Genomic DNA, 18,332 nt, shown 5'->3' on the forward strand with positions numbered 1-18,332 from the left:
AAAAGTCTTAAGCAGCACACTACCAACATCTGGACCCATCCCAAAACCAACGTCTTGGAAATAAGAGAAAGATCTGGGTTGAAATATGCAAAGTCACCTGAAAGAAATGTGTGAACACTCCTGAGACTTGAACAGAGACAGATGACTTAACACATTTAAAAGACGTGTCAAGGCAAGTCTAGGCAACCCTCGCCAACCCACCTTAGGCTAGCCTCGCCCACTGCAATCTGTCCATCACACAGCTGTCGGAAATACCCTCCTGGTAGCAAACGGCAAGCATTACACTCAACTTTAAATGGCCTTTTACCTCTTGCTATTTCTTTTTGTTATAACAACTAGCTTTGAGCTCTATTTCAGCTTAGCTCTTGTGATTTGACTCTGAACAACACCCCAAAGCTCATGAGTTCAAAGGCTAGGTGGCCCCCTAAAGGAGCCATGTAATCTCCAAACGGAGTTACTTTATTTCTGTGTGCCTGTTTCATTTTCAGTAAAATTGAGGTAAGTCTAGAATCTTCTCAAGATCATTTTGGGATTAAAACATTGCCTAGTGCTTGGACATAGTGCCATATAATGCTTACCCAGCCACTTTATGAATTAATTTATGGACAAAATTGAGAATCACAAATTTTATTGTACCGCCTTGTTTTTTGCTCAGTGTTATGCCACATATTTGGTAGTTTTTCTCATTCCACACCTGCCCCTAAATGACAATCGCAACCTGTAAGAATTCCTTTTCCCTCTTTAAACGTGCCGGTTCTGGCCCCGAATCCGTTCCAGTTTCGAATTATCCCGGGAAATTAAGCATGAGCAGAGCCAGCCTGGGCTGAGCGTTTGGAGGCCACGCCGTCTGGCTTCATCAGGCTCGGTGACCGCGGAGGGGCCGGAAGGCGGTGCCCGCACTGGGAGTACCGGCTCAGACGGAGCCACACCCAGCCCCGCCGAGCCGGGGTCGAGTCAACACCAACCCTTGCCAGCCGACCTTTGAACCCCCACAGCCCACGGGGCAGAGACCGGAAGTACGGCCTCCCGGGGACGCGCGGCCAATAAGAAGCGAGAGCCCCGGGGGAGCGGGCGGAAGAGAAGCGGTCCAGTTCCGGAGGCGGCCGCGGCCGCCGCCATCTGTCACCTCGTCTCCGGCACCGGCAGCGGGTGGCGAGTGCCCCGGCCGTTTGTTTCCTCGGCGGAGCCCGCTCCTCGTCCTGTCATCTCTCCGTTCTCGCGCCCGCCTTCCTCGCCGAATGGATCTGGTCGGAGTGTCTTCACCTGAGCCGGGGCCCGCAGCAGCCTGGGGACCCAGCAAGGTGAGCGGGGGTCGCGGCTGGCACACTTGCCGCGCCCACGCGGGGTGCTGGTCTCGGAAGCCGGCAGAGGCGACTCGGCAAGCCTGGGGCGGGGCCCCGAGGGCCTCGCGCAGGCCGCCCCGGGTGGCCGGGGGGTGACTGGGTCCTGTGCCCTCTCCACTCGTCGCCTGGACCGGAGCAGAACGCCCCGCACCGGCTCGTTCTCTCACCAGCCTAGTGCGCCAGCCCTACCCCGAGAAAGCTTAGACAGAAAACTGCGTTAGGAAGGTGTTGCCTTCAGACGACTGGGTTATCCCAGTGCGGTAATTTCTTGTTTTAAAAATGGTAAAGATAAAAGTTTAGGCGCCTGCCCGTTCCAGCTAATATTACTAAAGTGCCGTAAGACTGTAAAATGGTTATGAATTTCCATGATCTGCCATAGGCGTGGCTTCCCCGTACCGCTCGAATGGCAAACTAAGATTCTTTTCTGTTCACGTCTGATTTTGAGCCTGCTCTTCTTCGTATTGCATCGGTTGGGATGAAAAAATCCTGAGTATTTCATTGCCTAGGATGAAGAGACCGCAGACACTTGTTTCGTTTGGGGTTTGTGTTCCTCAACTGTAAGGTCCTGAAGGGGCTCCAGCCTTGTAAACCTCACAATAGTTATTAATTCACGTATTAATCTTATTGGAGCCTCCTGAGTGCTGGGATTAAAGGCATGGGTCACTATCACCCGGCTCAACTGTTAAGTTTTTAAAAAGTTGATTTTATAAGTTTATAAACCTGTAGGAAGAGTCAAATATCTATTGGTAAATGTGGTTACATCTTCATATCATTTTACCCACTTGTGAGATGCTGATCTTGTTGACGAGGTCAAGACTAACAGACAGAAAAGGACAAAATTAGACAGAGACCATAAAAATACAGGCCAGATTCTTTCAATTTCCCCAGTTAAACACTCCCAGAGCTTGTAGGAAAAGTTCAATGAAAACATTGAAATGTTTCATTTCCTAAATAAATAATAGTGGATAAATGATGCACATCACCTTCTCATCTAAGTGTATATCATCAGAACTATGAAATCCCATTTTCATCATTTAGCAAAAAATATGTTCCTGGAGTTTATTGGTAGTTTGTTGGATAGACAGACTACCAAAACCAGGCCTGTGTCATCATTTAACCATTTCCTTTTCTAACCATGGAAAACCGGAGTGAGTGAGTGAGTGAGTGAGTGCCTAAGGAGGAAGAGACTCGAGAATAGTATTGTTTTACTTTTTTGTTTGTTTGTTCTTGTTTTTTCAAGACTGGGTTTCTCTGTGTAGCCTTGGCTGCCCTGGAACTTGCTCTGTAGACCAGGTTGACCTCAAACTCTGCCTACCTCTGTCTCCCAAGTTCTGGAATTAAAGGCATGGGCCACTGCCACCTGGCTTTGTTTTACATTTTAAAAAATCACTGTTTAGTTTAATAGAAGGTAGTTTGTTCTTATATTTATTTGTTGTATGTTTTTGGATTGAATATATGGGGAAAATCCATCCCACAGATACACAGTTATAGCATATATAATTGGAGATGGACAGTGGGACACAGTACAGAGTAAAGTGGAGTTAGCCTAACTCTAATAAAGATGCACATTTATAGCCCAAATTTGCTACTGTAGAAAATTTTGAAAAGCATGGATGTGCAAGCATCCATTCAGTCAGCCAGCGGAATGATGATATCATCAGTTCTGATGTAGACCCTGGAAAACTATTATGGTTGAAAGAATGAGAATTAAAAAGACAAAGCATAGCAAGAACCTGGAAACAACCTAGATGTCCCTCAACTGAAGAATGGATAAAGAAAATATGGCACATATACACAATGGAGTACTGCTCAGCGGTAAAAAAACAATGATATCATGAAATTTGCAGGCAAATGGGTGGATCTAGAAAATATCATGTTGAGTGAGGTAACCCAGACTCAGAAGGACAAACATAGTATGTACTCACTCATAAGTGGATACTAAATGGGAGGGAAGGGATGGCCAGATTGCAACCCACAACTCCAGAGAGGCTAGTTAACAGGAAAAGACCCTAGGAGGGACACATGGATGACCCTGTGAAGGAGAAGTGGATGAGCTCTACATGAGTGAACTGAATGTAGGGGGGTGGCAGAGGATGAGGAGTGGGGGATGAGAACATAGGGAAATGGGAGGGTCAAGCTGGAACAGGGACAGAGTGGGAGGGCAGGGAGGAAGATACCATGATAGATGAGGACATCATGGGAATAGGAAGAGGCAGGGTGCTGGGGAGGCGCTGAGGAATCCACAAGGTTGACCCCACCTTGGTCTACTGGCAGTGGTCCAGAGGGTGCCTGGACCAGTCTACTCTGGTGACCAGCCTAGCAAATAACCTAGCTGTCATCATAGAGCCTTTGTCCAGTGACTGATGGAGGCAGATGCAGAGATCCACGGCCAGGCACCAGGCTGAGTTCCGGGAATCCAGTTGATGAGAGAGAGGAGAGATACTGCAGGCGAGGGACGTCGAGATCATGATGGGAGGATGTGCAGAGATGACCGGCCACACCAGTGGAAGCCCATGAACTGTGGACTGGTGGCTGTGGAGCCCCCATGGGACTGGACTAGGCCCTCTGGATATGGAAGACGGTTGTTTGGCTCAAACTGTTGGGCGGCACCCAGGCAGGGGGATCGGGATCTGTCCCTGGTGCATGGGCAGGCTTCTGGAATCCGGTGCCTGTGGTGCAGTGGGAAGGGGCTTGGACCTGCCTAGGCTCAGTGTGCTGGGCTCTGCTGACTCCCCGTGGGAGACCTCGATTTGGGGGATGTGGGGATGCAGAGTGGCTTGGGAAAGAGGGCTGGGGGGTGGGGAGAGGGAGGAGGGGGGGTCTGTGGATAGCATGAGGAGTGAATAGAAAATTTCTTAATAAAAATAAAAATAAATAAATTAATTAATTAATAAAAAAAAAGACAAAGCATATCTTAGTAGTGTTGAGAAAATCTTGACCTCACAGTTCTTCTGATAGGGCCCCAGGACCTGCTCTCCCAGGTACCAGTGACAGAATACCACACTGCTTTACAGCCCAAGAAGCAGGGGAGGGTGCTGTCGAATGAGAGGCAGAAGTGAGGAAGTGTCTAGCTCTGAGAGGGGGTTGTAGAAATGAGTCCATGGGACTTCCATGGCAGCCACCAAGAGTCTGAGAAACCTAAAACCAAGAGGAGCCTAAGGAGACCTGACCAACCTACAGTGGTATCCTGGATGTTCTTCTACAGTAGAAAAAAGGCCCTGGGGGAACTAAGGAAGTGCCAGGCACTGTAGTGTGTGCCTGTAGTCCCAAGGCTAAGTGCAAGAAAATCAGGAGTTCAAAGCCAGCCTGGGCTGTCCATTGAGATCCTGTCCCACAAAGTAAAAAGTCAATACTGGTTCATTAGCTGTGCCTGATGGTGCACCCCTGTAATCCCAGCACTATGGAAGCTGAGGCAGGAGGACCGAGGGGTGGGGTTCAAGACAGCCATATATACTATATACTCTGTCTTCAAAAAAAGTTATATTGTGACAAATGTGACCCACAGGGAGAACCCAGATCACTTTTCCCAGACATTTGACTCAAACATGTGTCCTGGATTGTGTGGTTAGAAAGGGATCCTCCTGTGGGTTGTGATTTTCTTGAATTCCATAAAGTGGACTGAACAGCTAGAGAGAGTCACATCATTGGAGCTGAAAGGAAAGGCTGAGTCCTTCAGTCTGCAGCTGGCCAGAAACCAGTGAATGTGCCGTGGTCAGGAACCGTGAAGAGCAGACTTCAGGGGTGGGTCTTGACCGTATTAGAGGACGGAAAAGTCTCAGCGGGAAGGATTTAGGAAGCTGGCTATGGGGCTGTCAGATACATTGTTAGTTAGGTTTATGGAGCTGGAGCCAAAACACCGGTGAGAACAGTTTAAAAGGTGAGAGATTTCAACTCATGGTTTCAGAGGATGCAGACCATGGCTGCCATGTTTCTGGGCCATAGCATGTCATGGAAGTCAGGGCTGTTGTTCTTGTGGTGGCCAGGTGACCAGGAAGGAGAGCAGAAAGAACCCTTATGGTCTGATTGTCTCTGGAAGGATCGTCACAGACACACCCAGAGGAGAGATTTGAATCTAGGCATTTCTTAATGTGATTATATTGACAGTCACAACTGAGCACTCAGAAATGATTGTGTGCTGTTTCTCAGATGAGCTCGAAGTTATGAGTAGATGTCCTGATGATCAGTAAGAATGACTGATGAGGTAGGAGTCTGAGAGTTCCTGTTGCTTTAGGTTTATTGCTGCTTTAAAATGTAAAGCTTGTATCATTGTTGTGTATATATGGTGTGTGTGTTTGGAGCAGTGCACATGTGCCGTGACGGGTATCAGAAGACAACTTTGTGGAGTTGATTCTGGGGACTTAACAACTTAGGTTGTCATGCTTGCTCTGCCTGTGTCTGTTAGCTGAGCTATCTCACCTCTTACTTCCTTAGTGAAGAGTTTGATTTCCTGTAGACTCACAAGGACCTGACAGCAGACTCTCCGCGATATAGACATATCTATCTCTCTCTCTCTCCCTGGTGCCAGATCGTAAGAGAAGCCTCCAGTACATTCTCCAAGCCCCTTTCAGCAGGATAAGCCATTTGTAGAGTGTTCCCTTCCCCAAAGCGGCCCTCACAGAGCCAGGAGAATTTGTAGAGTGTTCCCTTCCCCAAAGCGGCCCTCACAGAGCCAGGAGAATTTTGTGGAAGACTTTTACTAGCTACTTTTCAATATTTCAGTTTGATTTCAAACTGTGGGAATTGTGACTTACCTAGCTAACCTGAGGAAGTAGCCTCAGTGTGAGGTGGCCCAGTTGGAAAGGTTGGCAGAGAGGGGAAGTGTAGGTCATTGTGAGTGGGCAGTTCCTGTGTGCTGTTATATCTGTGGTCTGTGTTTTTGGGAATAAAGAAATCGCCACTTCATGGTAAAAAAATTACTGTCTGACATCATTGCCTCTTCTGAGAAGTTTGTCAGCTAATAATTTATATTTAATGTCTTTTAGACCCTGGTGGCAGGTGACAGTAGACCATGAACCTCAGAAATAGGCACGCAAGGTGGAGGCAGGGACTCGAGATCAGTTTGAGATGCTGAAAGGCACAAGACCCTGCCACTTTGGACCACATTTGGTCATCTTTTCATTGTTTCCTGTGGCGTGTATCATTCAATAAGTACTTGAACGTTTCTGTGTCTGAAGCTCTGTGCTGGGTCCTAAGGGTGAGAGTGCCCCACCCCTCAAGGGGCTCTCACTCTGTCCTGGCTGGTGATAAACTTTAGTGATGACTGCAACAAGGGAGCCTGCCTTTGTTTCCGTTTCTGAGCCTTTAAAATGTCGATGGTTGCCGGGCGGTGGTGGCGCACGCCTTTAATCCCAGCACTCGGGAGGCAGAGCCAGGCGGATCTCTGTGAATTTGAGGCCATCCTGGGCTACCAAGTGAGTTCCAGGAAAGGCGCAAAGCTACACAGAGAAACCCTGTCTCGAAAAACCAAAATAAAATAAAATAAAATAAAATAAAATGTCGATGGTATCTCGGGTACTCTACCTACAGCTCATGCCTTTAATCCCAGCACTTGAGAGCAGAGGCTGGTCTACATAGAGAGTTTCAGGATAGCCAGAGTTATAAAACAGAGACCTGAAGGAAAATGAGGGAATGATGCTCCAAGGCACGGTGGAGAAGGGTTTACTGTAGATCTGAGGGAGAGAACAGCCAGAGGCATCCAGAAGGGTCCTGACTGACCCAGGCGAGAGAGGAGGTGGTGGGAGGGAAGAGGAAGGGGCAAGAATGGAGAGGGCAGGCAGACCAAGAGACCAAGAGCACATGGCCCAGTGGCTGGGCTCTAGAGGACTCAGAAGCTGGAGAAGGAAAGCCCAGCTCCTGGGCTGAAGAGGTTTAGGGTAAGGGCGGGTGAGAAGTGATGGTAACTTATATTCTTAGTTAGCTAAGTGACTTAGTATAGGGAATATTGAAATGTTATCTGTTGGGCTGTGAATGTAGCTATTGCTAGAGTAATTGCCTGGAACGGTGAGATCTTGGATTCAGTCTCCCCCACTTCAAAAGAAAAGGGGCAGGAGGTGGCTCTACTACTTCCTGTTAGTCCTTGTCTAGTTGTGGTGAGAGTCATGACTGGGAAAACGCAGTCATCTGCTTTTGGAGCCTGGACTTTGAACTGATCAGACTAAGAATTTCTTTATTTTTATTTCATGTGCATTGGTGTTTCGCCTGCTTGTGTGTCTGTATGAAGGTGTTGAATCCCCTGGGACTAGAGTTACAGACAGTTGTGAATTGGCATGTGGGTGCTCGGAGTTGAACCTGGGTCCTCTGGAAGGGTAGCCGGTGATCTTAACCCCTGAGCCATCTCTCCTGCCCCAGACCAAGCATTTCTAGGTTAAGGAGCAGAAGGCCAGTGGAAGCCATGTTCTGTACATTACAGAGCACTTCAGTCAACCTTCAGGGAGTCTCTGTTCTCTCTTGGTGGGCCTTCCATGAGGATGGACCAGCTCCACAATGGCTGGTGTCAGTGTGTGCAAGGGGCCATGTGCACCCCTCTGTCTCAGGCTGAGTCCAGACAGAACTTGCTCTGGTTCCCTTGGGCATGAAAAATAGTTGTCATTGTTGCCCACCCCCAGGCTCCACCCGGGCAACCTACCCACGTCAGTCAGTTCTGACCCTCTCCCTAAACGTGGGTATTCCTGCTCAGTTGTCGCAGAGATGGCATGTACTTTTGCCGCCTCACCTTGGTTTGATAGTTCTGTGGCTGATAGAGATATCACTGTTAATTAATTCTGAGGTAGACATTCATTGAGGAATGAGTTTAGACTTTATACTAAGGCAGTAAAAACAACAAAAAGTTTAATTAAGGGAATATAACTAGTAAATCTATAATTTGATAAAAACACTGTATTTTGGAAAGTGGAATCAAGACAAGGAGTAGATGATGAGTTAGATGTCTTAGGAAAATATGAAATCAATCTAGAATCTGTGTTTCAAGAAAGCTGAGACAGTGGTGCCATTGAGAGAGGCCAGTGCTGAAGAAGAATCTCAAGGAATAATACTCTTTTGTGATCATACTTTGTCATTCCTGAGCCTCAGATCCTGAAGTTTAGAAATACATTTTTTTTGTGTGTATGTGTGGCTTGTTCTTGGTTTGTTTTGACATACACTCAGACATCTTAAGGAGGATTGACACTTTTTATAATGAGCCATGTCCTTATGCTTAGATTGGACTTAGGCATAACTTCTGAGTGGGATTTGAATTATTTTAGTTGGTAAAAGTAATTTATTTTTCCTTTCTGAGATAGCCTTGCTTTGTAACTCAGGCTGGCTTCAGCCCCATAGCAGCCCTCTTCCTTCAGCCTCCTAGGCACTAAAATTACAGGAGTGGACCATTATGGCCGATGATAGAGTCTGTCCCATAAGAACATCTACTAGGGAAGCCAAATCATAAACAGAAAGGTGTCTGATGAGAAGAACTGCCTGCCCAAGCTGAGAACTCCTTGCCTGGTGGGCGATGCTGTGTAATATAGCCTAGTACTTTTTTCAACCTTGAGAACACGCCTGTCAAAGAGATGGGTGTGTCTGCTTAAGTTTATGGGTATCCTCAATAGGGTTTGAGTTGGGGACGGGCCATATGGCCCAGTGGGTAAAGGCACCTGCCACCACCCTGACAATCCAATTTCAATCCAGTCCCTGGAACTCACATGGTAGGAGAGAATCTACTCCCACAAGTTGTCCTTTGACCTCACTTGCATTGTGGTGCTTGCAGCACAAGAGTAAATAAGTGAAGATGTAATTAAAAAAAAAAAAAAGATTTGTGCTGAGAGATGCTTCCTTTTAGGATGAATTTTGTAAATAGCTAATTACTCATTTTGGTCGTTTTAACTAGTTTAATTCTCGAAAGATAACCTTGTTTTCGAGTTTTTAAGTCCTTATTATAAAGTTTTTTCTCTTTTGTTTAAATAGTGCCCATGGGCTACCCCTCCAAACACAGTATCCTGCTCGCTGACCGAGGTGATGAGTGAAGAGTTGGCCAAAGAGCTGCAGTTGGAAGAAGAAGCGGCCGCTTTCCCTGAAGTTGTGTAGGTGACCCTCAGTGCTTGCTTTACCCAAAGCTTTAAAGTCTGCCTGGGCACGGTCATTACAGATGAGTAAGAATGCATGCAGAAGGAAGAGCACTGTACTGAATTTAATTCCTGAGTCTCAGTACAGATGGCACAGGCCTACAACTCTAGACACTCAAAAAGTACTCAGAAAACTTCAGGTTTTAGAGTATTTCAGATTAGAATTTTCCAGATCAGGAATACTTAGCTGAGTCTATGTAAATCATTCCAAAACTTGAAAACTTCAAAATCATAAGTACTTTTGGTCCCAAGCAATTCAGATAAAGAGATTCTGAGTTTGTATTATCTTAGCCAAAGCACTGTTTCTGTGGGTTTTGTCCCTATTATTGCAGCAGTTGAGCTACTGAGGAGGTTTGGTTTTCTCTCTCCTGTGGTTAGACCACGGATGAAAAGCATTCTGGGTCTCAGTACGGGTTTTCCATAGACCCCTAGGGGGCTCTCCCATCTCTCTCACCTAGCTGGGGCTCTCAGAGAGTTGCCGTGGGTCTGAGGCTGGCTGAGTGACCAGGAGATGGTAAATGGTTTGGTAGAGTCTCACCCCTTCTTCAGTGTGATTTTAGCGTTGCAAAGACACTTTCTACTCATGATCAGTAGCTGTGTGCACAGCATATCGGTCAGCTTATATCACCTTATTTTGAATAGTGTTGCTGAAGGACCATTCATTTCTGGAGAAAATGTCGACACTTCCAGTGACCTAATGCTGGCTCAGATGCTGCAGATGGAGTTTGACAGAGAATATGATGCACAGCTGAGGCGTGAAGAAAAGAAGTTCAATGGTGATAGCAAAGGTACTGGGACCTTATTGTGACCTTTCCAGTGGATGGTAGGAAATGCCTGTACACACTACCAAGTAAACAGTCAACTGTTTTTACCTTTTAAGTTTCCATTTCATTTGAAAACTACCGAAAAGTGCATCCTTTTGAAGACAGTGACAGCTCTGAAGATGAGGTTGACTGGCAGGACACTCGTGATGACCCCTACAGACCAGGTGCTGTTTGTTTCTGGGGTATAATTGGGAAGGGTAGAGGAAGGTAATTGTCCCAGTGAACTTGTTTAGATTTGAATCTCATTTGATAATTCACCCTGTTAGATTCAAGTGTCTCTTCAGTGCTGAATGCAAGACTTTACTCTTTGCTGTTTTTATATTCTTGGCTTTTCTTAATTGCCTTTAGCAAAGCCAATTCCTACTCCAAAAAAGGGCTTTATTGGAAAAGGAAAAGACATCACCACTAAGCATGATGAAGTGGTATGTGGGAGAAAGAACACAGCAAGAATGGAAAATGTAAGTTACAGAAAGAGTTATTTCCCAACCAAGAGTCTGCCTCGAGTGCTGGGATTAAAGGCATGTGCTACTATCCCCTGGCTACCTCTCATATTTCTATGTAGAAAATAAATAGTAAAAGGTACTGATAATGACATGTAATTGGTTTTGGGTTTTTTTGTTTTTGAGTGTAGCTATCAGCCCCTTTAAAATACAATAAATGGAAGTAGGATTGATGAATCATTTAACAATAAAAAACTGTAACATTAAAAAAAAAGAGTTTAAATATATTTTAAAAACAGCATTCTAGTCCAGGTATGGTGGAGCACGCCTTTAACCCAGCACTTAGGAGGCAGAGACGTGGTCTACACAGTGAGCCAGGGATACTTTCTTAAAACACAAAAGCAACCAAATTAACAGCCTTATGTATAGAGTACAGTAAACTTCTAAAAGTTTATTTTATCTGTTTCATATGGGTCTCACTCCATAGTTTGGGCTGGCCTCAGACTCTTGTTCCCCTGCACCTCTGTGCTGGTGTTCACCTCATCAGGCTGCAGAGATGCTCTAGAGGACGGCTTAACTCTGAAAAACTCCGCCACTGAAATGATGGGGATTGCCTTAAGTGCAGCCCTAGAGGACACTTCAGACTTAACTTGATTTACAAGGTTCTGAGGTTAGGAAGGGAAGCTGAGCATATGCCTGTAATCTAGCACTTGGGAGGTAGAGGCAAAAGGATAATGGATTAAAGGGTATCCTTGGCTACATCATGATTTCAAGGCTAGCCAGGGTTACATTAGACCTTGTCTTTAAAAAAAAGAAGGATAGAGGCTGGAGAGATGGCTCAGAGATTGAGAGCACTGGCTGTTCTTGCAGAGGACCTGAGTTTAATTCCCAACACCCACATGGTGGCTCACAACCATCTATAATGAGATCTGATGCCCTCTTCTGGCCTGCAGGCATACATGCAGGCAGACCACTGTATACATAATGAATAAATAAATTTTAAAAAAAAGAATAAATGAATTCTTAGTCCTTAGTACATTATTTTTTACAAAATAGCATTTCTACAGAACGCAGCTGTGGAGATGGGACAAGAACTAGAAGAAGTGCATGTACGTTTTAGACATCCTGCCTTTGTGGTATGGGTGCGCAGCTGCAGTGTCTTGTGCACGCTGAGCAAGCCACAGAGCTCCGCTCCCACCCTGCACCAGGCTTTTGGAACTACCTCTAAAATTAAAAATAAAATACCATTTAAAAATGATTTCTCGGCCGGGCGGTGGTGGCGCACGCCTTTAATCCCAGCACTCGGGAGGCAGAGGCAGGCGGATCTCTGTGAGTTCGAGGCCAGCCTGGTCTACAGCGCGAGATCCAGGAAAAGCACAAAGCTACACAGAGAAATCCTGTCTCGAAAAACCAAAAAAAAAAAAAAAAAAGATTTCTCAGGGGCTGGAGAGATGGCTCAGTGGTTAAGAGCACTTGTTCTTCCAGAGGTCCTGAGTTTGATTCCTAGCACCCACATCAGGTGGCTCACAACTGCCTATGAACTCCAGCTCCAGGAGCTCTGATGCCTCTGGCCTCTGTGGGCATTCACATGTGTGTGTGCATGCCTACCCACACACAGTTAAGAATACGCCTTAAAATGAAACTAAATGTCTTGGGAGATGGAGAGATAGCTCAGCAGCTAAGAGTACTCCTGCAGAAGACTGGGTTTGTTTCCCAGCACCCACATGGTGGCTCACAACCATCCTCAACTCTAGTTCTGGAGGATCTGATGTTCTTTTTGGCTTCCGTGGGCTTGAGGTGTGTACGTAGTGCACATATATACATGCAGGCAAAACAAGCATGCACATATAATTTTTAGGTTGTTTTTAGCTTTTTATTTGTGTGTGTGAGTGAGTGTAAGGGGGAGGGAGGGAGAGAGGGGAAGGGAGGGAAGGAGGAAGGGAGGGAGGGAGAGAGAGAGAGAGAGAGAGAGAGAGAGAGAGAGAGAGAGAGAGAGAAAGAAATAGATTCAGGTACCTGTGGAGGCCAGAAGAGGGTGCTAGATCCCCTGGAGCTGGAGTTATAGATTGTTGTGAACCTGTTGACAGGGTGTTGGGAACTGACTCTGGTCCTCTGGAAGAACAGCAAGTGTTCTTAACTGGGGAGCCATTTTTCCTGTCTCAAATAAATACATCTTTTTTTTTTATTTAAAATTTTTATTTCTTTCCTTTTTCATAACAACCCCTGTTCCACCTTTCTCCCCTTCTCCTGCTCCCCTAAATAAATCTTTTAAAAAAGTATTCTCTTTCATAAATACTGTGGTCAGTAAGAAACATGCAGACCTTAGTGCACAAATGTTTGTTCAGTAAATATCTTATTCAGTATGGTTGTGATGTATCTTGTCTGGAAATGTTCTGTGGCTCTGGAACAGTGCTATTGTGCAGAACTCTATGGTGACAGCAGAGTGCCTATCTCTGTCTTTTGTCTTCTGACATGGTGGCTGTATTGGAATTTTAATTAACTCAGATTTAAATATCCACCCGGTGGCCACCTAAGTGGACTGTGCAGCTCCATAATTGTCATGGAGGTGATTGGTATGGTCTGCTTTAGCAACTTAGTCTTCAGAAATAATTATGAAGTTATAGTTCTTTGGTAAGGCTCCGTGGAGGCTTTATAATATAACATTGTTCTTTGGCATCAGAACAAGGTACAAAGCAAATGCTGGGTCATTCACTTTGCATGTGGTAAGGGGTGTTTCTCTGTGTGGCGTATGCCTTCCTTTGGGCTGCCTTTCTTTTGGGGTGCTCCTCTGTGTCAGGTGCTCCCCTGCGGTGCCCGTGGCTTCTGTGTGTGCGGGAGGTCGTCTGTTGAGTAGGAACGCTGCAAGACTGACTTCCCACCGTTGTCCCCACACTGTTCCCGTAGGAAAACGTTAACTGCTGACTTTTCTTCTTTGTCAGTTTGCACCCGGCTTTCAGGTAGGCGATGGAATTGGAATGGATTTAAAGCTGTCCAACCATGTTTTCAATGCTTTAAAACAACATGCCTACTCAGAAGAGCGCCGAAGTGCCCGGCTCCACGAGAAGAAGGAGCATTCTACCGCAGTAAGCATTCCGCACCTCCCTCGCTTTGGTGGAAGAATTCATGTTAGAAACTAATGTTTGAGGGGAAAAGAACAAAACAGAACTTCATGATTTAATTTTCCCCCGCCTGTGAAATTAGCTTTTCGAGTCAATGCTACTCGAGAGACTTTGCTTTTGGGCATTTTCTTACCGTAATAGGTAGTCAGTCATTTATAACCCACGTTATGGTGTTTTCATTTCTAGCAGCCGCACTGCCGGGAACTTAGGATTTGGCACAGAGGGTGAAACCGCTCTTCTTGTGTGGCCCCTCACATGAAAGCAGTGCCCGCCCAGAACATCACCATAGCTCAGCCTCCAGAAGTGACGGCATCTGTAGTTGGCTCACCTTCTGTTGCATCCCAGAAGCAGATGTGATGGCCCAGGTGGTGACCACTGTAGCTGGTGGTGTGGCTTCGGGCTCTACTGCTAGGCACACACTGGCCATGCTGTCACCAGAGGCTTCAGTGGAGGTAGTAATGTTGAGCCTTCAAGCCTGACATCACTTACCAGGACCCTTAAGGAACCTAAGTAGCTTAGCAGAAACACTTGGTGGCCCTTGGTTTCATGTGCTTCAACAAGTTTTAGAGTGCCCAGAACCTGTATGAGGTTAACCCTGCTAGTGTTTTAGTAAAGTTGGGAAACAGTTCAGACCTTCCAGGGACTAGTCTGGTCAAGGAGTTCAAATTGAACTGAGGTGGCTCATGCCTATAATCCCAGAACTTCGGAGTATTGATTGCCATGAGTTTGAGGCTATCCTGGGCTTCACAGTGATTTCCTGGCTAGACTAGGCTAGTGAGACCTTTTGTTTAAAAAAAAAAAAGAGCACATTTATATTAGTTGTTCTCTGGGCTAGTGCAGTTGAAGAAATGTTTGAAAATTGGTTATGAAAGTATAATGTGTAAGCTGAGTGAAACCTTATTAAAAAGTTTTAGTAATTCTCCCCCTGCCCCCTCCCCTCGAACTCAGAGCTCTGCCTGCTTCTGCCTCCCAAGTGCTGAGACTAAAGGTGTGTGCTGCTAAGCTCTGCTATTTTTAGTAATAATCTCACTGCTTCAGAATGCCGTGTCTGTATAGAAGTTCACCAAGATGATAGGGAGTTTGCGGTTGAGCAAATGGCTATATGGCCTCCTTAAGCCATCTGAGTGATAGCATTTGTGAATTCATTTGAATAAAGGTTTTTCCCCCTAACGGTTATGTTTAGTGATAGTAATTTAGAGTATACACTTTATATTTAGTTGAATGTTCCAGATATTTAAAGATCTATTTTATTTTATGTGTGTGGGTGTTTTGTCTGCATGTGGGTGTTTGTGGGTGCCTAGTAAGTACCCTTGGATCCCCTGGGACTGGAGTTACAGACAGTTGTAAATTGACATGTGAGTGCTGGGAGTTTTACTCAGGTTCTCTAGAAGAGCAGCCAGTACTCTTGACTCCTGAGGCACCTCTCCAGCCCAAATGTTCCATATTGTTTAAAAAAGTTTTTGCCTGTTACACTGACATTTGCAACTACTTGGACTTAATAGTGTCTAATGTTTTACATTAATGAAGATAATATCTATTTTGGAAATAACAAAATTACTAGACTTTTTAAAACACTAATCTTTTATATTAATGAAGAAATGTGTACTATTTTAATAAGTGAATTTACTAAACCCTTAAAGCTGTAAGAGGGCTAGAGATGGCTCAGTGTAGTGAAAGAACACACATTGTTCTTGCAGAGGCTTGGAGTTCGATTCCCAGCACCCACATTAGGCAGCTTCACAACTGCTTATACCTCCAGCTCCAGGGGATGCCTCAGGCAATGCACATATACACATAAATTAATAATAATAACTATAATAGTACCGAGAGAGCTATTTAAACTTAGTTGGTAAAATAAGATTTTGATGTGTTTTAACTACCAGTCTGTTTTTTAAGGACAGAATGTGGAAGTTATAGTCCAAGAGCCCCTCTCAAGGCTCAGGAGGTAGGGAGCCACATAGGCTACACAGGCAAGGTGTCACAGGTGTGATACTGGATTAGGACTGGAAGGGAGAAGTGTCTCAGCCTCAAAATACTCCGGAGGTGTTGGATGAGTTCTACCACCATACAAGATAGAGAAGGGACTTGGGTCCTCAGTGGATGGTACCTAGCTAGAAGATGCTGCAGGGGAACCAAGGAAGGTCAAGGGTTAGGGAAGGGGAGGACTTTGTGTATGTATTAAATTTAGAGACTTACCAACTGTGCACACCTGCCTGGCATCCCAGTTGTACCACATAGCATCTGTGTTCACTACCCTGATCCATTATTGCTGTAATCTTGGCTTATGTCTACACCGCAGTCCTGGCAGTAGTGTGGGGGCTGGGGAGGAGCACATTGATGCACTAGGAAGGACCTCTGCACTCCTCTAGTCCCTTCTCATGTTCTGTCTCTGGAGGGGAGCTGTGATGATGCCTCCCATTCAGTTTTCTCCTCTGGGGCTAATTGTTTATCTTGGGATAAAATTAGGGGTTACCAGAGGTCAGGGGGATCATTCCAATGGGCAGGAGTGTATCTTGTGGCCTCCGAATTTGATATAAAACATTACTAGAGCCATGGTGCCACCCAGAATCCATCACTGTCTCTGTACCTTGTCTACTTTAGTGTCCTACCTGGGAGGAGGGAGATGAGTGGATGGGTATAAATGGATGGTGCAGGACTCAAAGTTTGGTTTTCCTTGAAGAGACTCCTATCCAGACCCACGTCATCTTCCACAAAGTGGAGAGACAGAGCTAGGAAGCCAGGAGTTTTTTGAGAAGGAAGGTGAAGCCCTTCCTCAGAACAGATGTCCTTTGGGGAAACTAGTTCTCCTGATGCATCAGAACCTCCTGCTCTGCACATTGAGGCTTATGGTGAACTGGAGGAGAATGGGCTGATTTTCCTGGAGGTCAGTGTGGAGGCACAACAGATGAGTGTTCATCTCCAAATACTTCCAGAGAAGGCTACGGGTGGGCCTGGCCAGGGAATGAACTGGGCCTGAGTCGTTTACACACAGTCTTTGCCTGTGTCCACACAGAAAAACTCCAGGCTCTACCATCTTGGGCTTTGTCCTTCATTGGTTCCAGACCTTTGAAAATGGGTCACTGTGGTGCTGCTGTCAGCACTTAGCGTCCCTTGGGGCTATTCTTCAAGAAGCTCTGACTCCTGAGGTTGTCTGCCACAGAAACAGTGACTATGTGGTCCAGACTTGTAGCCTCATGACACTGGAGCTGAAATCCAGGGCCCCTGACGAAAGAACTGTATTGTGATCAGGCTCTTTTAAGAGCCTGATTTCCTATACCCTTTGAAAAGAGAATCTTTTATGATGATCATTTTCACTTACAGTACTTTATCTCTTACAGGAAAAAGCAGTTGATCCTAAGACACGCTTACTTATGTATAAAATGGTCAACTCTGGAATGCTGGAGACAATCACTGGCTGTATTAGTACAGGAAAAGAATCTGTTGTCTTTCATGCGTATGGAGGGAGGTAAATGAACAAACACCTTTCTCCTCAGGACTGAGGGGTTATATATAATCAGACTTAAGCTGCATAGCAAGTGGAGTCATTATTGTAGAAGTGTAGACATTATTTTTATTTATTTGTTTTGTACTTAAAAGAATTCACATGCCTGTTGGTCAAGTCTTTGCCTTTCGTTTTCTTAACTATTTACCTTTTCACACACACCCATACCACACAGACATCATATTGAATTGGATTGTTAAGTTCTAAAAACGAAGAGAGTAGAAAGCAGTGTTGGGTCTGGGGATGTAGCTCAGTGGTAGAGCTCATGCTTAGCAGATGCAAGGCCCTGGGTTTAATCCCCAGCACCAAAAAAGGAAGGAGGTATGGGAAGGGGTTTGCAGTTTTAACCTCTGATCTGGAACAAGTTAGATGAAAACCTCATTTGGAAACTGCTCCTCACTTCATGGGATTTTTGTGTGGCTCAATGAGATCTTATTTCATAATTCCTGATATTAATCTTAGCAAACATTTACTTCTTCCTTTCCAATTTTGAGTTCAGTCTTTCAGAGGTTTGTATGCATTTGTTTAGTTAGCTTATGCAGTGATCTTTTCCCAGTTAACATACATTTGACTTTTAGGTATTAGTAGACAGTCTATATTTCTAGACTGCACTATACCGTTTAAAATCTTATTTTTATTTATGTGTAATAGACCAGTAGGCATTGGCTTCTGGAGCTGGAGTTAAGGTGGTTGTGAGCTGTCTGACAGACAGGAGAGCGCCTCTGGAACTGGGAGCACAGCAAGTGCCCTTGACCTCAGAGCCGTCTCTCCATCCCCAGACGATGCTATTTTAAATGACACCATGGGACTGTGTAGAGAGATCCTTGAACTTAGGTGTGTTTTACAGCTATACCCTTCAGCTGAATTCCTAATGAAATTGCTGTGGAGACACTGTATGCCTTGTTTTTCCTTTTTTTGTTAAACAGTTGTGGAAGGCTTCACTGAATGGAGAGCTGGGTTTGCTCCCTTGGAAATCCTGAGCCGGCTGGTGTATCAAGCAGTGTTTAT

The 18,332-nt window shown here is 45.4% G+C and overlaps 1 protein-coding gene across 1 annotated transcript in view; it reads left to right on the top strand.

The window, feature by feature from the left end:
* Nucleotides 1-1,083: 1,083 nt before the first annotated feature.
* Riok3 (RIO kinase 3) overlaps nt 1,084-18,332 on the top strand; it is a 29,242-nt gene continuing 11,993 nt past the window's right edge. Inside the window, exons 1-7 of the mRNA XM_052741539.1 lie at nt 1,084-1,301; nt 9,282-9,397; nt 10,082-10,227; nt 10,320-10,427; nt 10,612-10,721; nt 13,643-13,786; nt 17,161-17,288. Of these exons, the coding sequence (XP_052597499.1) occupies nt 1,239-1,301; nt 9,282-9,397; nt 10,082-10,227; nt 10,320-10,427; nt 10,612-10,721; nt 13,643-13,786; nt 17,161-17,288 (815 nt within the window). The 5' untranslated portion in view covers nt 1,084-1,238. The remainder of the gene's footprint in view (nt 1,302-9,281; nt 9,398-10,081; nt 10,228-10,319; nt 10,428-10,611; nt 10,722-13,642; nt 13,787-17,160; nt 17,289-18,332) is intronic.

This window comes from Peromyscus californicus, unplaced genomic scaffold (genome assembly GCF_007827085.1).
Source record: "Peromyscus californicus insignis strain IS unplaced genomic scaffold, ASM782708v3 Scaffold_17__1_contigs__length_78620276, whole genome shotgun sequence".
Lineage (NCBI taxonomy): Eukaryota > Metazoa > Chordata > Mammalia > Rodentia > Cricetidae > Peromyscus > Peromyscus californicus.